Source organism: Elephantulus edwardii, unplaced genomic scaffold (assembly GCF_000299155.1).
Source record: "Elephantulus edwardii isolate Elephantulus edwardi_28Jun2011 unplaced genomic scaffold, EleEdw1.0 scaffold00176, whole genome shotgun sequence".
Taxonomy (NCBI): domain Eukaryota; kingdom Metazoa; phylum Chordata; class Mammalia; order Macroscelidea; family Macroscelididae; genus Elephantulus; species Elephantulus edwardii.
This window is the reverse complement of record NW_006399926.1, coordinates 2,878,589-2,900,895: the sequence shown is the minus strand read 5'-3', so window position 1 is coordinate 2,900,895 and position 22,307 is coordinate 2,878,589. Positions and strand designations below refer to the sequence as shown.

The 22,307-nt window shown below is 52.5% G+C and overlaps 3 protein-coding genes across 5 annotated transcripts; 1 reads left to right on the top strand and 2 right to left on the bottom strand.

Moving 5' to 3' along the window:
• Positions 1 to 271: 271 nt before the first annotated feature.
• Positions 272 to 22,130, bottom strand: KRTCAP2 (keratinocyte associated protein 2). The gene is made up of 7 exons (XM_006895810.1): positions 22,126 to 22,130; positions 14,828 to 14,835; positions 3,616 to 3,629; positions 3,146 to 3,300; positions 2,934 to 2,997; positions 633 to 699; positions 272 to 424 (listed from the first exon to the last, which is right to left on the bottom strand). Exons 3-7 carry the CDS (start codon positions 3,620 to 3,622, stop codon positions 304 to 306), a joined length of 414 nt encoding a protein of 137 aa, XP_006895872.1. The 5' UTR covers positions 3,623 to 3,629; positions 14,828 to 14,835; positions 22,126 to 22,130; the 3' UTR covers positions 272 to 303.
• On the top strand, positions 4,194 to 13,930 carry TRIM46 (tripartite motif containing 46). Of its 3 annotated transcripts, none has more exons than XM_006895806.1 (10): positions 4,200 to 4,434; positions 5,843 to 6,104; positions 6,354 to 6,697; positions 7,419 to 7,562; positions 7,683 to 7,778; positions 8,430 to 8,683; positions 8,948 to 9,069; positions 10,049 to 10,351; positions 11,525 to 11,822; positions 12,765 to 13,930. In XM_006895806.1, exons 1-10 carry the CDS (start codon positions 4,252 to 4,254, stop codon positions 13,156 to 13,158), a joined length of 2,400 nt encoding a protein of 799 aa, XP_006895868.1. In that variant the 5' UTR covers positions 4,200 to 4,251; the 3' UTR covers positions 13,159 to 13,930. The 3 variants fall into 3 exon arrangements, with proteins under 3 accessions (XP_006895870.1, XP_006895868.1, XP_006895869.1); XM_006895807.1 differs by lacking the exon at positions 4,200 to 4,434 and adding an exon at positions 5,004 to 5,027 and having other exon boundaries at positions 7,683 to 7,763; positions 8,502 to 8,683; positions 12,765 to 13,158; XM_006895808.1 differs by lacking the exon at positions 5,843 to 6,104 and having other exon boundaries at positions 4,194 to 4,434.
• On the bottom strand, positions 15,063 to 19,620 carry MUC1 (mucin 1, cell surface associated). The gene is made up of 5 exons (XM_006895809.1): positions 19,566 to 19,620; positions 18,627 to 18,654; positions 17,430 to 17,622; positions 16,523 to 16,672; positions 15,063 to 15,131 (listed from the first exon to the last, which is right to left on the bottom strand). The coding sequence occupies exons 1-5, from the start codon at positions 19,618 to 19,620 to the stop codon at positions 15,063 to 15,065; spliced, it is 495 nt and encodes a 164-aa protein (XP_006895871.1).
• Positions 22,131 to 22,307: the final 177 nt, after the last annotated feature.

Genomic DNA, 22,307 nt, shown 5'->3' with positions numbered 1-22,307 from the left:
TGGTGGCAAGAAGCTGTGTTGTAATCCCAAAGTCGCATGGTTCGAATCCACCAGATGCTCTGCTGAAGGAGGGGCAATCTTCTCCTGTGCCAATCAGGTCTGATTCAATGGTACACAACAACAACAACAAAAAATATGGCAAATGAACCCCAAAGGAAATGTCCCACTATCTTCAAATTCTGAAGACAGAAGATGTCCACTTTACCTAAGATCCTTCACATCAAGGCTGCATTGGTAGATGAGGTCCATAACATATCACAACTCACAAAACTACAAAGGATCAACTTTATTGCACAATGAATGTCAGTTTCTCTTCTTGCCCTTGCCCGTGACCTTGGCTGGTGTGAGGACTGGAGCTGTTGCTTGGTACAGAGTTGAAGAAATCTTGTTGATGTAGTACAGACCAACCATGGAGAAGATGAAGCTACAGGGTGAAGTTAAAAAAAAAAGCCAAGTTATCAGTGAGCACACAGCTCTCCCAGTGCTTCCTAGGGCAGACAGCCCAGCAGGGGGCTAAAACCCAGGTTCAGGTTTAGGAAAATAGGGAACCAGCAAAGAGGGAAGGAGGCCTGGCAGGATTCAGTGGCAAAGGCCAGGGCACTGCACTCCTTACCCAGCTGTTAGGCACATACCAGGTGGTGACACAGACTCGATGGATGAGGCCGGATGCAAAAAGAGCCAACAAGAGGCAGAGGAGAACTAGGGAAGAAAGAAGAAACAAGGCAGACTATGGTCAGAATGAAAATATCATGCATCCATATGTAGAATCTACATATCTAGATTTCCATCTGAGGTCCTCTGAATCTAGGGACCTACAGGTAGGACACGACAAAGGCAACAGGACTTCGGATGGTCTTAATGAAAGCCAGGTCATAAGAGTAGCAGATGAATGTTCTTTACCAGCTCTGCCCTAAATTTCCTTTACTATCTCTAGCCTGGCTTTCCAAACCTATAAAGGAATTAAGACAGCTGACCTTGAAGGTTGGGCTTGCTCCTATTTGAAGAAGAGGATTAAGGCTGTTCTAACAGAAGCCAGCCATGGGAAAATACTCATTAAACTGGTGAGCTGGTGGCAGAAGTTGAGGGTCTTGTTCCCTGAATACATGTTGGAGGATAGTGACTAAAGATACTCTTCCAGGGGAACAGGAAAGGATGACAAGACATCAAGAAAGGAGAGAAGGTGACAAGCTCTGGTGGCCTAGTGGCAAGAAGCTGCACTGCAATCTCAGAGGTGCATGGTTCAAATCCACCAGATACTCTGCTGGAGAAGGAGGAACAATCTCCTCTTGTACCAGTCAGATCTGATTTGATGGTACACACAAAAAATAATGAAATAAAATAAAATAAGAAAGAAAAAAATACCTTAAAAAAAAAAAGAAAGGAGAGAAGGTAAGAGAAGACAAGAGCAACAGGACCTGTCCTATCCAGGTGTGGAGGGACCAGTGGGCAAAGGAGACCAGGTACTTTGTCCCATAGCAACACATTCTTTCTTTGAAAAGCAGGTTAAGACAATACATTTAAAAACAAATAACAACAGAGAGAAATAAATACTGGGGTTAAGAATGGAAGAAGTCATTTGACGGTACACGCACACAAAATAATAAAATTTTAAAAAAAAAAACAACAAACAAAGAATGGAAGAAGTCCTGGAAGTCTACAACTGGGCTAGGTGGAAAGAGCAATGCCTAGAAAAAAAAAAAATGCTCAAACTCACTGCTGTCTAGTTGATTCTGAATCATAGCGATACCATAGATCAGAATAGAATTATCCCATAGAGTTCCCAAGGCTATGAATCTTTATGCAAGCAAATTGCCCATTTGGTGGGTTCAACTTGCCAGCTTTTCAATTAGCAGCCTAGCACTTAGCACACAGTGCCACCCACACCCCTTAGGCCTTGAGGGGAAGAAGTAAGAGCAACTGATAGATTTTGGTTTAATAAGATAAAAACTGTACATGAGATTGCATCTCCTATGAACTTCTGAGCTTTATGCACCCCTTAGGGGACCACACTTTGACATTTAATTTGCTTAATGATCTTTATTCTCCATGTTGTTGTTGTATACCATCTAGCCAGATGTGATTCATGGCTAACCCTACAGCTTTTCAGAGGCTGTAAACAACACGGGACGAGACTGTCCCACAGAGACGATGGTGGTTTCGTTTTGGGTTTTTAAAATTTTATTATTTTTTTGTGTACGTACCGTCAAACAAGATCTGAAGCTGGTGGTTTTGAACCATGTGCCTTTGGGTTGGCAGTACAACTCTTTACCTTAAGGCCACCAGACTAAATCATCACTTGCATAAAAAATATTTCCCACAGAAAATAATCTAACAGCTATTCTAACTTGGTTAAGATTCCTGCTGCTTTAGAAATATGATGTCCCTAATATTTAGTGTCTTTGCAATTGGATCCAATAAACAGAATTCATAAATACTAGCTCAAAAAGAGTCAATTTCATATCACAGCCCCTCACTAAACTCAGTCCTGCTTCTTCTACTGAGGACAGACACTATCTATCCTTGAGTAGATACAAAACATCCACTTTAACTTGCCTGTTCCACTCAAACCTTCCCTGGGAGTTACCCAGAAATAAGTTCGTCACTTTCAGAGTTTAAAAGCGTCATGAATCTTCAGATAGTTTTAGTAAACATAGTCCCTTCCTCTAAACAACCTTTGGCGAACTGGGCTATGAATGAAAAGGTTGGATGTTCAAACCAACCTAGATAAATTCAGAAGATAGGCCTGGCAAGGTACTGCTAAAGGTTAGTCTTGAAAGCCCTGTGGACTGGTTTTACCCGGAACACATCGAGTGGCTAGAAGCTACACAAAGGCAACTGACTACAAACCTCACTATTAAAACACCTAAAACTTATGTATCTTGTTGGGACCGGGGTCAGAGACGAGGGTGAAAAACCTCTGAGTTTTCACTTACTTTCGGGGAAGATTTTTGCTTGGAATCCTTTGCCAAAGACAAGATTCTCCAGGTTATTGAAAGCCTGGATTGTGGAAGTTAAGGGAAGTAGGGCAAGAAATAGGAGCAGGGCAGTGTGGTTAATGTGAAGAGCACAAGCAAGCCCGCAACGATGGCTATTCACGCTTCTAACCCTCAAACATATCCCCGCCCCAGCTCCGCCTCAAGGATACAGTAAGGGAGAAGACGAAGAGGCCAGAGCCAAGTAAGCCGCCCTGGATGGTGAGCCACTCCGTGGAGGCCAGGTGGCGACTGTACATCTGCATCCCAGCGAAGAGCAGCAGGGACAGTAGGGAAGAGAGCGCCAGCGACGTGCCTGTACCGACCACTAGAAGGTATGGAGAAAAGGGATGGAGTCAGACCCAGCATCTCCTCCAGAGCTGCAAAGCGGATTCAGCAGGCCCTGGAGTTAGGTGGGCGGACATTCAAGCATTCCGGGGCCTGCAGCCACACTCAACTCCCCACTACTTGAGCGCTGACACACAGGTCCCCTGGGCCAGGTGCCCTGAGCCCTTCTGTCCAGAGTAAATGCCCGCTCCCTGGAACCTAGGACACGTCAGCTCTATGAGAACAGGACCAGAAAAGCTAGCCTGCCCCAACTCCGACCCGAGCTAAGCCCCGGGGAGCCGTCCAGTCTTGTTACCCATCATGCCCTGCCTAGAGGTCCAGTCGGTGCTGCTGGCCAAAAAAGCTGAAGCCGAACCGGGCGTAGTCGGATGCGCGCATGCGGCAATCGAACGCAGCCTTGCTTCCACGTCTTCCGCTTCTTTTCGGCGCCCGGACGCAGCGCCCTCTCCCGGATGGGAGGAAATAACGCTCGAAAAGCATCCTGGGCCACCGCCCTGGTTCCCCGCCTTTCCCAGTAACCAAGTACATCTGCTGCTCCTCAATCCAAGCTGTACTTGATCCCTTCAAGTCTCTGAGTCTGTAGCTCATAACTTCTGATCCAATTCTGTCTTCTTTGTCATTATATCTCCTCCACTGACTGTTCCTCAAACCTTCCCCCATGATCATTGCCTTAATATCTCCAGCGGATTCTTGGCCAAACCAAAATCTCGTTCTTCCAACCTTGGAGTCCATCTTCCTCTGAAACTATCCTCCCGTCTTATGTTAGTGAGACTAGAGTCCAGTGACAAATTCGAACATAATAAAATGTCTCCCCCTCAAATATTCTTCCATGTTACTCACCCCCCGCCCCCCGCCTTCGGAGAACCACGTGGGGAGAACTATTTCCCACCCCCCACCCCGACGGGCGCTGTTCGAGGCTAGTCCCTGGAGCATGCGCAGTGACATCTTACCCCCATCCCTCCCCACACCCCCACCAGGTTCCTGCATTAAGCCCAGGGTTCGCAGCCGCAGCCGGGATCGGGCACCCGGGGGCGGGCGGGCGGCCGCGGGGATGGCTGAGGGGGATGATATGCAGACCTTCACTTCCATCATGGATGCACTGGTCCGCATCAGTGTGAGTTAAGGAGGGGTCGCGGGAAAGGGGAGGGGGATTACAGGGGTCGGGGCAGGCCAAGACCTTGAACAGGTGGGGATCTGGGAAGATGCTAGATGTAGAAAGCATCTGATGATGGCGGAAACTGAGATGCAGGTGTGAGAGTGTAATCGCGGGGCTGCTCTGAGGTGAGCGCCGTGAAAGCGTCTGTCTGCTCGGGTGTGAGGAGCAAGGAGCTGCTCAGACGCGGCGGGTGGTCTAGGGTAACTGCCAGCTGTGCACCGGAGCTGGGGGTGCTGGGGAAAAGGGCTACGCTAGGAGAAGGGGGCGTGTATGAGTTGAGAAAATTAAAAGCAGAGAACAAGTTGGGTACGATGAAGGACCCTCCCCAGGGTACTGTCCCTAATTTTACCCTCCTCGAGACCCCACCCCACCGAACCCCCACTCAGGATTGCCAGGGAGCCTGTGGTTGTCATGACAACCCGTGCCCGGCTCTCCCAGGGGCGGTGCCAACCCTGTTCCCCCCACCACTTCCTTCCCCCTCCCTCCCTGTCTCTCCCTCCTTTGTGTCAGCTGCGCCCCTGACCGGGATGGCTGCGAAGAGAGGGACCAAGGTGAGGTGTGGGGGGTGGGGCATAGCCAGCGGACCCTCGCCACCGAAAAGGGGAGGGGTACTTCCGGTGAGGAGGGGTCGAGTAGGTGGGACACTTGTCTCCCCCTAGCGTGGGGAGGGGGTTGTCACTAGTCAGGTTGTGCTGGGGAGTGGCAGGGGGACAAGAGGACCGCGAGGGGGGGGATCACAGAGGTGAATGGGTCGGTGTGAGGGAGACAGATAAGGAAGGGAAATGTGAAGAGTGATGGCTGGGGCAGTCGCAGGCCGGAGCCGCGGCAGGAGGACGGATGAGATGAGCTGGAGGATGGAGAGCAAGCGGCGCATGGCTATCGGGAGGAGTCACGAGAGGGCTCCTAGAGAAGGGGGCGGGGGTCCGCACGGATCTGCAGAATGGGCGGTGTCCTTGAGAGGAGCGCCGGGGGCAGGCGGCCTGGAGATGGGGGGATGGGACAACGGCCAGGTGAGGGGGGTGAGTTCTGTTCTACAGCTGCGAGAATGAAGGGGATGGGGATGGGGGAGGCAAGAGCGCCAAACATCCCTGCCATAGCTCTGCAGGTCCCATAGCTCTCCAGGTCCATAGCTCTGCAGGAGAAAAGCAGAGATGGAGAGAGCGAGCTGGGAAGGTCTGAGAGAAGCAGGTGCAGGGTAGTGGGGGAAGCTGGGAGGAGGGGGAAGCCAAGACAGTGGTTGATGTATCTTGCTCCTCCCTGAGATTTCTGGGGTCTCTAAAGGCAGTTGAGGATTCTGCCAAAGCATGCCTAAGTGTCCCATCCCTAAGTGTCCCATCTCTGACCCAACCTTCTGATCCTTTCACAGACGAGCATGAAGAATATGGAGAAGGAACTGCTGTGTCCAGTGTGTCAAGAGATGTACAAGCAGCCACTGGTGCTGCCTTGTACCCACAATGTATGCCAGGCCTGTGCCCGGGAGGTGATGGGCCAGCAGGGCTATATAGGCCATGGTGGGGACCCCAGCTCGGAGCCTACCTCTCCTGCTTCCACCCCCTCCACTCGAAGCCCCCGCCTTTCCCGCAGAACTCTCCCCAAGCCAGATCGCCTGGACCGGCTGCTTAAGTCAGGTGGGAAGCGGTCTTGAGGTGCAGTGAGGGGGGAGTGGGTCTTGGGATGTCTATCAGGATGATAGAAGGGAGCCATCAATGGTCAAGGATATCTGTCTGTCTTTCTAGGGGTAGAGATACTGCTCACTCAGGCTCTGATAAGAATTGAGCTGTGAAACAATACCAATCTAATTTTTAGAATTTAAATAACCCCCACACGCGGCCCTGCCCAGCTACCTGTAACGCTCTATCTTCCTGGCTCATCTACAGGCTTTGGGACATACCCTGGGCGGAAGCGAGGAGCTTTGCACCCCCAGGTGATCATGTTCCCGTGCCCAGCCTGCCAGGGTGATGTGGAGCTGGGGGAAAGGGGCCTGGCAGGACTTTTCCGGAACCTGACTTTGGAGCGAGTGGTGGAGCGGTATCGCCAGAGTGTGAGTGTAGGTGGCGCCATCCTCTGCCAGCTGTGCAAGCCCCCTCCACTAGAAGCTACCAAGGGCTGCACCGAGTGCCGGGCCACCTTCTGCAATGAGTGCTTCAAGCTCTTTCACCCCTGGGGCACCCAGAAGGCCCAGCACGAGCCCACCCTGCCCACCCTCTCCTTTCGACCCAAGGTGAGCCAGTTTTTGTGGAACCTAGGGAGCAAGGGGCTTGGTGGTGGTGGTTGGTGGGAGCGTCCTCTGGCAGGACATGCATCTGCCCCCCAGCCAAGAGCAAAAGGAACTGGAGGGATTTCCCAAGGACAGCGAGGAAGGTGGGAAGGGGTTTTTCTGGACACTATCTTAGATAATTGGGACGGATAGGTGGACAAAGCATCCATCATTTTCGTGTCCCTAGCTTGTCTGAGTAGGGGCAATAGTATCTACCCTGTAATATCTATTCCTGTAGAATATTGGGAGGATCACATAAGATAATGTTTGTAAAAGTTATCGCTACACTAAAAAGAGATGTATACATTCATTCCCTGAACAAATATTTATTGAGCACCTATGTGCCTGGTGGTGTTCTAGGCACTAGGAATACAACAGAGAACAATAGACAAGGTTAATTATTAACCACAAGACCAGGATTAATTATCATCATCCTTTTTGTTATTACCACAAATCCCCCTGGGGAAAATGAAGGGAGGAGCAATGCAGAGGAAATGGGCATGGCCTGGGGACTGCAGGAAAGGCTCTGGTTGCTGTGAGTGTATACCACCTGGTGGCAGTGTGGAGCATCACACTGCTGAACTCCCGTCTGCCCCACCTGCCAGGCAGGGGACAGAGTGCACCAGCCTGGTCTTGCCAGCACTCTTAAAACCATTGGCTCTCTCATTGCTCTTTATGTCTTTAGGGCCTGATGTGCCCAGACCACAAGGAAGAGGTTACCCACTACTGCAAGACTTGCCAGCGGCTAGTATGCCAACTCTGCCGAGTGCGGCGCACCCACAGTGGGCATAAGATCACACCAGTGCTCAGTGCCTACCAGGCCCTTAAGGTGAGGACCCTTCCTCACTGAACCCTAGTGCTAACTCACATGCACCTCTTGTGCATCCCCCTCCCAAGTGCTTGCCTCTACTAGGCCGGGCATGATGCCCACCGCTTTCTTCCCCCTCAGGACAAGCTGACAAAGAGCCTGACATACATCCTGGGAAACCAGGACACGGTACAGACCCAGATCTGTGAGCTGGAGGAGACCGTGAGACACACTGAGGTGAGGGAGGGCATGGAGATGGGCCCTGGGCCCTGCCTGGGAGGGAGACAGAAGAAGGTGCAAGTGGGCACAGCTGGTTGTAAGTTCATGTGACCCGTGCGGGTGTCCACACATGGTGAGGTTCTAGTTAAACCAGGTTAGCAGGAACACCAATGCCCCAGGTCAGACTGTACCTGGGGCTGTAGTGGGGGCTGGGTGGTTATAGCTCAGAACAAGGAGAGCTCAGAAAGCCCTAGGAATACAGCTCAAAGCTTACCGTCCCAGCTGTCTATTGGGGATGACACAGGAGGGAGACTGAAGCCTCCTGCCAGATTGCTTGAATCAGCTGATTTGGGCATGGGCAGTAGGGTGTCATAGGGGTCCTTGAACATTATTGTAGTCATGGCCTCTTATCTAGGGACTTCACAGTGGGCCAGCATTATATGATGGGCATCCAGGAAGGTTAGTACAAATGATCAAGAGTTGGGCTCACTTGGACTTAGAAGCATCTTTGTAGTCACAAAAAGCTTGGCCCTCTTGGAAGGAGTAGGTAGCATTTCTCCCTATCCTTTGTGATCCTAGCTCTGGAGTGAGTGGCACCCCAGGAGGCTAGCACAGGTGTTGCCTTCAAAAAGTAAGTCATGCCTCCTTCGGGTGTTTCTCCTTGGGCAGGTGAGTGGCCAGCAGGCGAGGGAAGAGGTGTCCCAGTTGGTGCGAGGGCTGGGGGCTGTGCTAGAAGAGAAGCGGGCATCGCTGCTGCAGGCTATTGAGGAATGCCAACAAGAGCGGCTGGCCCGGCTCAGCGCTCAGATCCAGGAGCACCGGAGCCTGCTGGATGGCTCGGGTCTGGTGGGCTATGCCCAGGAGGTACTTAAGGAAACAGACCAACCTTGCTTTGTTCAAGCAGCCAAGCAGCTGCATAACAGGTACCTGGGGCTGGGATGGCGGTGCAGACTCCTGGGGTTCAGGGGCATTGTGGGTGTAACCAACATCTAAGATAGTGTCCAGAAAGAGTACTGGGAGAGCTGGGGCCCTGAGCATTGTCATGAGGTCAAACTGATATCCAGCTTACCCCCAGGGCAAGAAGCCCAGAGCAGATGTCAGAGCTGTTAGGGGCAGGCAGGGGAGAATCAAGTAGAAGTGTGGCTACCCAGATGGCTTTACCTGACCCCTGCCTGCCCCCATCCCAGGATTGCCCGAGCGACTGAGGCCCTGCAGACATTCCGACCAGCTGCCAGCTCCTCCTTCCGCCATTGCCAGCTGGATGTGGGACGTGAGATGAAGCTGCTGACAGAGCTTAACTTCCTGCGAGGTAAGGAGGTGGCCAGGCCCCGTGCCCATCCAGAGCCTTCTTCCCTTCCTTCCCAGCAGCGGGCCCGGGGGGCAGTGCCCACCAGGGACCTCCCTGGCCTCCTGCCTGGCCTGGCCAGCCGCTCCTCCCACCCAGCCCACCCTGCCACAGGGTCCCACCGCGCTCAGCGCTGCTTCTCCCTCTCTTTGTTTGTAGGCTGTGGCCACCGCGGACTCTGCTCCGGAGCACCCCAGGCAAGTCAGCGGCCCTGCCCCGGGGGTCCTGCCCCCCGCCGGGCCCCTTCCTCTCCCCAGCCGCTCCCACACAGCAACCACCCCATTCATTGTTCATTCTCTTTCTCACTTTAAGCACATCCCTTGGCGCTTCCTCTTGAGCATTGGCTTCTCTCTCCCTCCTGCCTTCTTTGAGCCTTCTGCCCTTTTTCCCTCTGGACTTTCACTACTTTCCCCTTCACCTCTAAGCTTTTGCTTCCCTTGTCATAACCTCCCGCCATTCTCCATCTCGCTGACTCCTGCCTCTCCCTCCCACTCCTTACTGCTCTTGCCTGGGTTCCAGTGGCCTATGCCTGCATCTCCCTGGGGCTCCTCTCTATTCGTAGAATTCAAAGCTCAAGGGCTCCAATATTATCTAGTCTGATCCCCTCAGTTTGACGGAGGAGGAAACTGAAGACCAGAAAGCAGAACTGACTTACCTAAGGCCAGATAAGATAAGGGCAGAGAGCTAGCTCATAGGCCTCCCGGCTCCCTGACAGTGCTCTTCTGCGTCTTTTGCTCCATCCCTTAGGCTCTGGCCTGCTCATTCTGTGTTGTCCCTGCAGTCTGGCCCAGCAGGCCACCAGCACCCAGATGAGTCCCTGCTCTGGCCCTCTCACCCACACTCACCCCCCGGCCCCCGCTGCTTTCCCTTTTCCCGCCTGCCCCTACCCTCCACGCCAGGCCTGCGGCAGACCCTGACTGACCCCTCTTATTTCTCCCAACAGTGCCTGAGGCGCCCGTCATTGACACCCAGCGCACCTTTGCCTATGACCAGATCTTCCTGTGCTGGCGTCTGCCCCCACACTCGCCACCTGCCTGGCATTATACCATTGAGTTCCGGCGCACAGATGTGCCGGCCCAGCCAGGCCCCACCCGCTGGCAGCGGCGGGAAGAGGTGAGGGGCACCAGCGCACTGCTGGAGAACCCTGACACAGGCTCTGTGTACGTGCTCCGCGTCCGTGGCTGCAACAAGGCCGGCTACGGCGAGTACAGTGAAGATGTGCACCTGCACACACCCCCGGCGCCTGGTGAGTGAGTGAGCAGCTGGTGGTGCAGTGTGGCAGGCATGAGGGCCTGGAGCCCAGGGCACTGCAGAGGTGACAGCACGGGTCACACACACTAGCTCTGGAGCCAGACTGTCTAGGTTCAAAACCAGCTCTGTTTTTTGCTCTGTGGTTCTGGGCAAGTTGAATAACTAAACTTCAGGTTCCTCTTTTATAAAATGAGAGTAATAATAATTCTTATCCTATAGTAGTCTGGTGGCCTAGTGGCAAGAAACCGCTGTGATCCCAAAGGCACATGGTTCAAGTCCACCAGCTCCTCCACGGGAGAAGGATGGGCAATCTCCTCCTGTGTCATTAACTGTCTCTGAAAACTTGCTGGAGGGTCAGCTATGGGTCAGTTCCAACTCTACACAATCACAGCAACGTAGTTATTATGAGAATTAACCAGAGCGCCCCTCTTTTATAAAATGGGAGTTGTTATGTTGCTGTTGATTGCCATCAAGTCAACCATGACTCAAAAAAAGCCTGATAGCTTTCTATAACTATTGTCATTTATCAAAGTTCATAGAGTTTCCAGAGGTAGAGGTATGTTGTTTAGGAAGTAGATGCCACTCCTGCTTAATAACAATAATAATTATCCTATAGGATTATTATGAGAATTAAAAATGATATATCTAAATAAAGTGTTAGCACTATTTCTGGCTTACAGCAAAGATTCAGTAAATATTAGGGAAAAGGATTCTTTAGAAAACAGTATGGACCTGGGTGTGATCATAATAGGGGGGCATCACCAAGCAAGGGGTGTGGGCATAAGGGTCAGATGTAACAGGGTTTGCCACCAGGGGGACAAAACAAGAGTGGGGCTGTCTGTGGGCCCAATCTCAGGAAATGGGTTAGAGGAAGCATTTTCATTCAGTTGGTTCTGGGATCTGAGTTTCTCTGCCCAAAAGCCACTACTAAAAACTTTTCCTGGGGTCCCATACCCCTTTGGGATGCCCCTTCTTCTTTCTTTATGCCTTCATGCCAGTCTTCCAGGCCCTGCTCCTCAGCCTTTTCCTAGTGACTAAACCCCTTGACAACTTGTTCCTTGTTCCGAAATCTCCCAGTGTCCTGTGCTGAGACCATGCAGTCCCCAGTGCCACTGTTTGTACCTGAAGTCCTTCTGTCTCCGCCCCTCCCTCCTCCCCCCCCCCCCAGTCCTGCACTTCTTCCTCGATGGCCGCTGGGGCGCAAGCCGAGAGCGGTTGGCTATCAGCAAGGACCAGCGAGCAGTGCGGAGTGTTCCAGGGCTGCCCCTGCTGCTGGCTGCTGAGCGGCTGCTAACCGGCTGCCACTTGAGTGTGGATGTGGTCCTGGGTGATGTGGCTGTGACCCAGGGCCGCAGCTACTGGGCCTGCGCTGTGGACCCAGCCTCCTACTTGGTCAAGGTGGGCGTCGGGCTGGAGAGCAAGCTTCAGGAGAGCTTCCAGGGTGCCCCTGACGTGATCAGCCCCAGGTCAGGTCCCTCTGCAAGGGGGGTGGGAGCCCCGGTTGAAGGCAGGGGTGGAGGCATCAGGAAGTGGTGGTGGGAATGTGGAAACCAGGCTGTGAGATCTGTGGCTGAGGGGGTGGGGTGTGGGCTCACTGAAAAGGCTGATTTTTAGAGTGTGTGGTTGGGAAAAAGATGACAAAAGAGGGAGCCACCTCCACTTCCTTCCACCTGTCACTCAAACTGTCATAACATCCCTCCAAGCCCCTGTGTCCCTTCCACCCATTACCCCACTTCCAACACTCTCCACAAACCTTTCTCTCCAGCTCCTTCTTCACTCACATCTTCCCACAACATCCTAAAGTTCATCCCTGAAATATCCCATCTCCACAACCTTTTATCCCCAACATCTTACTTGAATACCCCTCCTACACCTGCTTTTTTTTCTGAACCATTTCTCCTCTGCACTCCATTTCTTCAAAAGGCATTCTCTCAGCACCAATTGTCTCCTAAACCCGACTGCCTATAACATCCTCATCTGACACTGATACTCAATTATTCCTTCTTCATCCCCTTTCCCCAGTAATTTCATTACTAACCCTTTTGCCAACATCTTCTAAGCCTCACAACTGTCCTCATCATGATATCCCCAACACTGTTTTTCAACACTTTTCTTTCTCATTGTGCACCCAGTTCTTCAGTGTGCTTTATTACCTTTTCATTCCCCCAACACCTTTCTTGCCAATGTTCTTTCCTCTCAATACCCCTTTCTCACCAGCTTGATCTACAACCCTACCTATACTCTAACCCAACATCCAGCTCTAACTTCACTACCCCAGATCAATCTCTTCAACCTCTTGCTCCCCATACATTCCATTCATCCAACAGTATGTCAGCCCTGTGATGCCCTATATTCTTTCCTTTTATTCCATGTCTTACTATCTTCCTACCCAATACCCACTCCTGCAGGTACGACCCAGACAGTGGGCATGACAGTGGTGCCGAAGATGCCACAGTGGAGGCGTCGCCACCCTTCGCCTTCCTAACCATCGGCATGGGCAAAATCCTGCTGGGTTCTGGGGCAAGCTCAAATGCTGGGCTGACAGGGAGGGACGGCCCCACGGCCAGCTGCACAGTGCCCCTGCCACCCCGCCTGGGCATCTGCCTGGACTATGAACGGGGCCGAGTCTCCTTTGTGGATGCTGTCTCCTTTCGCGGGCTCTTGGAGTGCCCCCTGGACTGCTCGGGGCCCGTATGCCCTGCGTTTTGCTTCATTGGGGGTGGTGCAGTACAACTACAAGAGCCTGTGGGCACTAAACCAGAGAGGAAGGTTACCATTGGAGGCTTTGCCAAGCTGGACTGACCCTTCTAGGTCCCTCTTTTGGAGTAAGGCCCCTCCCAAGCCCTGGCTCCTCACACCTCCTGGTGCCAGTTTATTCCCCTGGCAGTTTCTCCAAACTTCCTACCATATGGTCCTGCTCCGAACCCTGTGTCTCTGTCTCGCCTGGATCTTCTCTTGACCAAGAATCTGTCCCATGTTTGCCTCTCTAGAGGCTCCTATTCTTTCCATTGCCTATTAGCCACAGCCCTCTCCCCAACGAGTCTCTGGCCCCTGCCCTGTCCTTGGCATCTTACCCACAGTTGTGGAGAGAGCCCATTCTCCATCCCTGTTCTGTACTCCTCCCAGGCTGACTGAGAGGCGGGCACCTGCACCACTGGGCATGATCTCCACCTCTGCCCTCTGCTCGGCTCCCTGCCCCATGGATGCTGAAGTGCTCACAGCCTTGGGGTGGGTAGGTTTGGAGCCAAACACTTCCCAAGCACTCCTTGGGGAGGGGAGGGGACCCTGCCATTCTGCTTTATTTGGGTCCTCATACCCCCGGCTGCATGCCCCAGATGACCTTCCTCTCCCTGCATGCTTTATCTATCCCACATTCAAGCCAATGTGCCAAGTCTCCCTTGGGGCCCCAGCTGAGGCTGGATGTCCCCGTTGGGTTGGGCCAGGCAAGGACTCTGGTGCCTGCTGATGCCCCTCTGTGGTGGGCACTGCTAGACCTGTGCCAAACAACAGCTGTTATTTTCATGGTTTATAAATAATAAACTGTGATGCCAGGCATTTCTCTCCCTTCCCTGAGCCTTCCTCATGGTTTTCTGCACTTGTTGTGGCAGGTGGGAGGGACTCTGTGTTCTACAGTTATTCCAGGGGTACTGGTGGATCTGGTCTCTAAAGACCCCTGCCCAAGTCAACCAAGGCCACTGTGGGGTACAGCCTCCTGTCTGTTGGCATCAGTGCCAAGAAGGCACTCAGGCGGTGGGGCTCAGAGGCCCCTGGGAGAGTGTGTTTGAGAGGGGCAGGCACTGCACTTGGGTCCAAAGGAATCAGGGAACCAGAACCACTTCCCCATTCCCAGGGCACCAGGAGGCTACCCTAGAGCCAGGGGGCGGGCAGTGAGGAGCATGGGAGGGAACCAGGCCTGGCACCAGCGTCCAAATCCAGCACAGCCTCCGCTTATCAAGGCCGTGTTGACTCTGCTGCTGTTATCCTGTTATCGCTGCCCAAGGATTTACTTCACACCCGGGCAGCTAAGAATAGAGCTGCCTAGGGGCACCGTGCCCAGACGAGAAGAGGGCGGGGGCCACCAGCCCAAGTGAAACTCAGGCCCCAGGAGAAGGGAGAGCCACGAGCCCCAGGTGGAGTCCAGTCACGCAGGCCCTCCTGAGACTGCATTTCATTTCCTTCTTCCTTCTGGGCTACTGGGGATGGAGGAGAGATGACTCCTCAACACTGATGACCACCCTGCACCCTAGTGTGCCCCCTTCTCCAGGTTTCCTGTTTCTCCTGAAATGAATCCCTCCTACCTCACTTCTTTCCTGTCTCCTCCCTAGAGGCCCCTGCCAGACACCCTCCTTGCCCCCAAACACACACACCACCAAACTCCTCTCTTATCCATACTGGGCACAGGTGAAAGTTAGCCCTATGTTTTATTTAGCCAAATTCAGGTTCCAACCCCCACTTCTGAGGCTTTCTGAACCCGTCTGTCTACAAACCACCACTGTACCTCTGCTCCAGGCATCTTCCCTTGGAACAGGGAGGCCTTCATCAGGGTTTAGATGGATTAAGGGACCAAGTACCCTTGCCTCAAGGCTCTGAGCAGCCCACCTGAACCCCCTCCCATCAGCCCAGGTAGTGGAGAAGCTCCAGTAGTGAGGACCCACTGCAGGAGAAGGTAACAGGCACCAGTTGGATGATCAGTGTAAGACATGCCTCTACAAATCTGCAGAGGTGGCTGCTGGGTTCGTGAAGGCCAAGCTGCTGCTGCCATTGCCTGAAGTCACCTGGAGATGGTGGTGGTGAAGAAGGGAGTCAGGGAGAGGAACAGTGGCTTTCCTGGGACAAGCCACTTATCCAAGGCACCTCAGAGGCACCCTAGGCCAGGCCAGGCTAACAGGTCCAGGAGCCTGGCTAGCTTCCAAAGGGTTAATTCAGACAGAGCACCTGCCAGGCCCCAGGGCAGCCAGGTGACTATAAACAGAGCCTCTCTTCCTTCCTCAGCTCCCCTTCTCCCCCTCCCTTTGGCTCTAATCAGCCCCCATGCCCGCCCCTCCTGTCCCTTTATCCCTTCATTCTCGGCTCCTCCAGTCCACTGAAAGGGAGTCCTCAATAGAAGGAAAAATAGGAGCAAGAAAAGAAACTTCTTTCCCTTCCTCTACTGGGAGTGGTATTCTAGCCCCAAGTAGCTATGTTGTTTTTATGTGTCATCAATTCATAGCTGACCTCCAGCAGGTTTTCAGAATCCAGCGAGTTTTCAGAGGTTATAATCCTATAGGAGAAGATTGCTCATCTTTCTCCTGTAAAGGATCTGGTGGATTTACACCACCTTCTTTTAGGCTGGCAGTGCAATTCCTTACCACTAGACCACCAGTGTTCCCTCCAAGTTGCCACAGTAATTACGTACTGGTTTCCGAAGTGAAAGGCTGAGGTGGGATACTGGGTAAGTGTTAAGCTGCTAACCTACCCAAGGAAGAAAGAAGTGGCAGTTTGCTTCTGCAAAGATTTACAGCCTCAGAAACCTAGTGGGAGCAGTTCTGCTCTGTCCTACAGGGTCATTAGGAGTTGAGCTCAACCTACAGGCCAATGGGTTTGGTCTTGGTTTGGCTAAGGAAAGACCAGGAGAAGAAAAACTGAGGCTCCTTGCTTCCTGGAAGCTCCCCCTGGCATGCAGACTTGGCTTGGTTAACTTTCCTTCACAGGTGAGAGTCTCACCATTCCACCCCATCCCCACCTCTACTCTGGTCTTGCTTAAGCTGTCCTCCTCATTCTCAGAAGATGGGTGGGAACACAGGTGCAGTGACCTCTGCAGGAAATACTCCCCTCCCCATTTCACCTCAAGGCATCCAAGTAAGTGAGCACCAGCCAGAGTTCAGCCAAGCGGTGACTGTGGGCAGGCAGCGCCTCTGGGGAATGTTAGTAGTGGGGCACTCCCTCTTGATTTCAGTCCTCTTTCTTCTGGTTTCCTTTCTTCCCTAGTCTTCTCCCCTGGCCTTTCCTCTAAAATTCTTCTGACCTCCGCATCCCTCTCTGACGGCCCCTCCACTGCTTACTTCATGCCACCTCACACCTCTTCCAAACTCTTCAAATTTTCCAAGTACCTCCTCAGAAACCCTGCCCAGTCAAGACCCCTACTTTCCACACACCCCCTCCACCAGCCTGTGAAGCCCATCCTCACCTCCTCATAGGGGCTTCGTTTGGTACTGCCAGGGGGCACATAGCGTCCATGGGTGTGGTAGGTGGGGTACTCGCTCATAGGATGGTAAGCATCACGAGTTGGAAAGATGTCCAGCTGCCCGCAGCTCTTTCGCCGGCACTGATACACGGCCTGGGGAGGCGGGGGGTCATAGTGGGTCATGAGGCTCCTTCAGGCAGTGCAACTGAGTCAGGATCAGAAATGGAACTTACCAGAGCAATGAGATAGATGATGGCCAGCATGACTAGGACACAGACCAGCACCAGCAGGGCGATGCCCCAGCCTGGTACCCCAGATCCGGTAGGGACAGAGGAAGGAAAATTCTCTTGATTTACTAGAAGAATAAGTTAGTAGTCAGGACACTTTCCCAAAAGAGGCAAACTTTTCCCTACCAGCTCAGAAGGGGGAGAGCAGGAACCCAGTTACTTGAAGAGGGCCCCTGATGTGGCACTAGGCAACAGCTGGGGAAGTGGCCTCACCTCTGACTTCTGAGACGGTCAGGTTATATCTGGCTGCTTCTGCTTTATGTTGAAGAAACTGTGCTTCCACGTCTCTGGCATTAATGGTACCCTCTTGGAAGGCGAGAGCTGATTCTACCACCACAGATCCTGGCCTGGTCACAGGGAAATGGGCAACTTGGCCTCAGCAAGTTCCCCGCACCCTTGCTCAAGTACAGCCCCTCACTACAGATATGTCAACATCCACCCAGCCCCTCCTGCCCAGAGTTCACTGCCAGCATTGTACCTGAACTTGATATTAGATACTCCCAGGTAATGCTCGTTCTTGTAAATCTGCAGAAACTGTGATGAGAGAGAAAGGACTCAAACGTGATGCTAGCAGTTTGAGTCCTGGCTGCTTCTGGGGATCATGGTGGAAGGCAAATACTCACCAGTTGAGACACGTTTCTCTGTAGTGCTTGGTAATAGCTGGTTCTTGGATCTTTCAGGGAAGAGTTAAAATGAAGGTTTGTAATGTAAAAGGAGAGAAAGAATAAGGAGAAACTACTAGGCAACAGGGAAGAAGTGATATGATTGGAGGAGGTAGGAGAAACTGAGCTGTGCTTAGTGCTGGTGGTCACAGTTCTGAAACTGTGGCTGGCCGAGGTGGTGGGAATTGCAGAGTGGTGGCTGGGGACTGAGGATGGAGTACTCTTGCCAACTGTGGTGGTAGTCTCCTTGGCAGAAGTACCATGTTGGACCTGAGTGATGGTCGAGCCTGAGGCAGAGCTGGTGGTCAGGGTGGTAGTGCGTTGGTAAGCTGAAGAAGCAGTAGATGGAGAGGTGGTGGTCAAGGTTGAAGTATGAGTTGAAGCAGTATTTGGCATGGATGTAGAGACTGTGTTGCTCGTTGATTTGGGGGTGTCCTGGACTGACGTAGTAGTAGATCCAGAGGTGATGGTTGGAACTGAAGTATGGGTTTTAGTGGTAGCTGGGTGAGAGGTGGATAGTGTGTTGCTGGTTGATTTTGCTGTGTGAACTGAAGTAGCAGAAGACTCAGAGGTCAAGGTTGAGGTGTAGGTTGAAACAACATTTGGGATGTGTGTGGAGATTCTGTTGCTGGTTGATTTTGCTGTGTCTTGGACTGAAGTAGTAGTGGACTCAGAGGTGGTGGTCAGGGTTGAGGTATGTATTATATTGGTAGCTGGATGGGGGCGAGAGAGCGTGGTACTACTGGTTGATTTCAGGGAGTCTTGTTTTGAAGTAGCAGTAGATCCAGAGGTGGTGGTCAGGGTTGAGGTATGAGCTGAAGTGGCAGTTGGGTGAGTTGTGGGCACTGTGTCGATGGTTGATTTCGGGGAGTGGTGGTCTGAAGTGCCAGTAGATCCAGAGGTGGTAGCCAGGGTTGAGGTATGGATTGAAGATGCAGTTGAGATGGTTGTGGAGACTGTGTTGCTGGTTGATTTTGTTGTGTCTTGGTCTGAAGTAGTAGTGGATCCAGAGGTGGTCATCGGGGTTGAAGTATGGATTGAAGATGCAGTTGAGATGGTGGTGGAGACTGTGTTGCTGGTTGATTTTGTTGTGTTTTGGTCTGAAGTAGTAGTGGATCCAGAGGTGGTGGTCGGGGTTGAAGTATGGATTGAAGACACAGTTGAGATGGTGGTGGAGACTGTGTTGCTGGTTGATTTTGTTGTGTTTTGGTCTGAAGTAGTAGTGGATCCAGAGGTGGTGGTCGGGGTTGAGGTATGTATTATATTGGTAACTGGATGGGGGCTAGAGAGCGTGGTACTACTGGTTGATTTCAGGGAGTGTTGGTCTGAAGTAGTAGATCCAGAAGGGGTGGTCAGGGTTGAGGTATGAGCTGTAGTAGCAGTTGGGTGAGTTGTGGGCACTGTGTCGATGGTTGATTTCAGGGAGTGGTGGTCTGAAGTAGCAGCAGATCCAGAGGTGATATTCGGGGTTGAGGTATGAGTTGTAGTGGTAGTTGAGTCAGGGGTGGAAAGTGTACTGTTTGTTGATTTCCCAGTCCTGGATATAGTGCTGCTTTGGGTAGTGGTTGTGTGTATACTCTCGTTCTGAGTGGAAGCTGTAAAGTCAGAGATTGTATTAACTGCTTTGGAATCACTGTCAACAGAAACTGTAAGAAACAGAGGTCTGAAGGTTGGAAATGGAGGACAGATCAGGGCAAGGAGAAAGTACAACCTCTGACAACCAAGGACAAAATGCCAAGAGGATTCAGAGAGTAGGCTACCAACCAAGGCAGCTTCAGGCAGCCTTGGCCGTCCTCCTTCTCCTTGTCTCCAACCTCTTTTCTTTTCTGTGTCTGTTTGCTCATGGTCTGACATTTTTCCACTCCCATGATTCAACCTCCCCAACTTCTCTCCAGGACAGTCACCTTCCCTTGTCATCCACTTTCTGGGAGGCCACCTATTCTCAGCTTCTCCTCTCCATTCTTGTCTAGACTGGGCCACCCACACTGCCTACAACTCCTGCTTCTTCTAGTGCCATCTGCCACAAAGCAAAGCCCACAGAAAGGTCAGGAAATGCAATGAGAAAAGCTGCCACCCTCCCAGGCAGGTACCACTCACCTGTGAGCAGCGACAGTAACAGCAAGATGAAGGGAGACTGGATACCCGGCGTCATGGTGGTGATGAACTGGGTGGGGAGGGGGCAGAACTGGCACTGGCAGACACTGCGCTGTGTATGAGGTGAAGTGGAGCGGGCACAGGCGCCTGCTGCTTTATACCAGTCCCCCGCCCTAGACCTAGCCAGAGCAGGTGACAGGTGACAAACCACTGCCTCCTCCCCTTTTCCCTACCTTACTTCTTCCTCCTCCTCCCCAACTATTCCTGACCCCTCCGGTACATGGGCTCCAATCACTCAACCCTCCAACAACCTGTTTGTTCTCTAACTGGCCACCCTCTCTGGACAAACCACACCCTAGCTCTGGAAGGTTGTGGAAGGGGGTGGTTAGAGACTGGGTCTCCATGGTTCTAGTTTCAGCCCTAGGGCAACAGCTAGGGTGAGAGTATGGAATGGAGAAAGTGACCTAAGGTCAACGTGCCCGACAGCAAAGCTTAAAGACCTAAGCAATTCCACTTCCCCACTTTGGCTGAGTCTAAGCCCTACTCTGAGAGCTGAGGGGGGAGAGAGGGGGAAGGGGAAAAAAAAGGGTTTAATAATTAGTGGAGTAAGTGCTAGTTGTGGACTTCCCTCCCCGCCAACTTCCCGGAATAGCCCCACCCTTCTAACAGATCCTTGTCCAGTCCTGTTCCACATGTGGTTTTACCCTGAAACTTACAGTACCGGCCCCGGCCGGACTTTCCAAAAGACTGGGTCCCTCCTTGACTTTCTCTCCATGGGTGGAGGGAAGCAGGGGGGAATTTTCCACTTAAAGAAAGGGAAACCGGGGCTCTACTGAATGAAGCCTGTGGTTTTTCCTTCCCAGATTTCCACCTCTGGCACAGATGGCCGGCATAGCTGGCCTGACTCTCCTGCCCCCTAGTGGTCCCGCAGCTTCCCAGGGGTCCTGGGCTGGCGGGAAGAAGTTGGGCGCTGCCAAGAGAGGGCCAGAAAGAACTAGGGAAGGCAGGGCCCCAACACGTAGGAAGAGTCAAGCCTTGGCCAGAAAAGCAGTATTATACAATGGAGGGTCTGGGAACTTCTGGAGAACGAGGGTAAATGGGTGGGGTCTGAAGGTTTGGGCAAGAAGACCTGAAGGTCCAGGATCCTGGAATGTGAGAGAGGAAATGGGACTAGGGCTTTTTTTTTTTTTTTTTTTTTTTTTTGGGGGGGGGGGGGTTTGGTACATATTTACGAGGCAGATTGTGAGGAGATGGAGTGTTATCTGAGGGCATCTAAGGAAAAAGGAGTTACATCTGGGGAATACATCCGTGCTTGAGGAAAAAATAGATTACTTAATGGTAAGGAATTATGTTGCCAATGCAAAAGTACACAGTTCGAAACCATTAGCTACAATTTCCTCCCATGCACTTTACTGCCTCTAGAGAAAACTGGGTCAGCGATGGGTGGGTTCCGACTCCAGGGTACACAACAAGAAGGCATCTGAGGGCAAAGCTGTATGTTGTTGTTATTAAGTGTCGTCGAGTCGCAGGCGACCCATAGCGACCTTATGAAGGAGAGTCCTCAACGCTTGTGTGTCTTTCATCCTCTCTCCAGAATTTGTGAAGGTGGAGAGGTAGAAACAAGGTGGAGAGGGGGTGAAGAGGGGAAGGAGAGCTACAATGGCAGGTGCTTAAAGGATCAGAAGCCCCGTCCGTCCGTTGTCCGTTAGTCCCAAATTGCAGTCTAGGCTGACGGAAGTAGTTATGGATGTGTAAGGAAAATAATTGTTATCCTCAACGAGTACGGTTTGAAAAATAACACTTCAAATAAACTTCAACACAATGCAGGATTGAAAGAAAACCCGTTTAGGAAGAAAACAGCCAACACTCCAGAGAGCGCGGAACCAGGACGAGTCCGCGCAGCTTTGTGCAAGAGCAGGGCTGGGGGTGGAGCTGACGTCAGCGCGCCGGGGCCGAGGTGGGGACGCCTCTCCCTCCCCCGCGGACTAGAGAAAAAGCACGAGGATCTAGGTGGGCGGCCCCAAGCCCAAACCCCAGCGCTGCTGGGCAACAGCCATTCAGTTGTTGCTGGGACACGTGTTACTATGGCGACAGCCCCGCGCCTTGCAGTCTGAGTATTTAAAGAGCAAGCGCGCGCAACGCCTAGGCGTCTGAAGCGGCCTTCTGAAATATTTCCGTCTTGTCTTCTCGTCTCCTTTCACATCCTTCATTCCACTCCAGGCGTCAAACTCTCTGGCTTTCAAGGGAGACCCACCTCCCAGCTCACCCAGTTTCTCAGGCTGGTCCGGCTTCAGATGGTGGGGAGCGGGATCCCGGGCCCCGGGCGGGCGGGAGGGACGGGATGTGGTGCAGTGTTGTTCTTTCCCCCGCCAATATTGCACTCGTCCCGGCCTCCGGCCCCCCCGGCCCCCCGGCCTCCCCCTCACCCCGAGTGGGGCAGAACAACACCCTCCTGGCTTTCGACCCCGGCTAATCTAACACAGACTGGAGTGTTGCCGCTGCCACCGTAAGTAGGACTAGGAGGGCTTTAGCCATCCTCCGAACAGCATCTCCTTCACCTAACCCCACCGGCGCTTTCCTCACCACCCAGTCTTCCCGCGTTCCCGTCAAACTTTCCCTAGATCTCTTAACTGTTACCCTACCAGGGTTCCTTCCTGTTCCCCGTACTATCTATTCCAGAACATCCCTAAAATAAGCAATTGCACTAGGTTAGAAAACAACTGGAACTTTATGGCTGTGTGCTGG

What these genes read in the sequence shown, in the direction of transcription:
- KRTCAP2 (XM_006895810.1), bottom strand. An exon ending in TCTTCGTCTTCTCCCTTACT is followed by an intron (nt 2,998 to 3,145) that starts GTATCCTTGAGG and finishes TCCACAATCCAG; the next exon opens with GCTTTCAATAACCTGGAGAA. An exon ending in CGAGTCTGTGTCACCACCTG is followed by an intron (nt 425 to 632) that starts GTATGTGCCTAA and finishes TTCACCCTGTAG; the next exon opens with CTTCATCTTCTCCATGGTTG.
- TRIM46 (XM_006895806.1), top strand. Translation starts at nt 4,252, where the DNA reads ATGCGCAGTGACATCTTACCCCCATCCCTCCCCACACCCCCACCAGGT. An exon ending in ATGCACTGGTCCGCATCAGT is followed by an intron (nt 4,435 to 5,842) that starts GTGAGTTAAGGA and finishes ATCCTTTCACAG; the next exon opens with ACGAGCATGAAGAATATGGA. An exon ending in AGAGCTTAACTTCCTGCGAG is followed by an intron (nt 9,070 to 10,048) that starts GTAAGGAGGTGG and finishes TTCTCCCAACAG; the next exon opens with TGCCTGAGGCGCCCGTCATT.
- MUC1 (XM_006895809.1), bottom strand. Translation starts at nt 19,620, where the DNA reads ATGACGCCGGGTATCCAGTCTCCCTTCATCTTGCTGTTACTGTCGCTG. An exon ending in GTTACTGTCGCTGCTCACAG is followed by an intron (nt 18,655 to 19,565) that starts GTGAGTGGTACC and finishes AAAATCAACCAG; the next exon opens with CAACACAGTCTCCACCACCA. An exon ending in AGAGAAACGTGTCTCAACTG is followed by an intron (nt 16,673 to 17,429) that starts GTGAGTATTTGC and finishes CCGCCTCCCCAG; the next exon opens with GCCGTGTATCAGTGCCGGCG.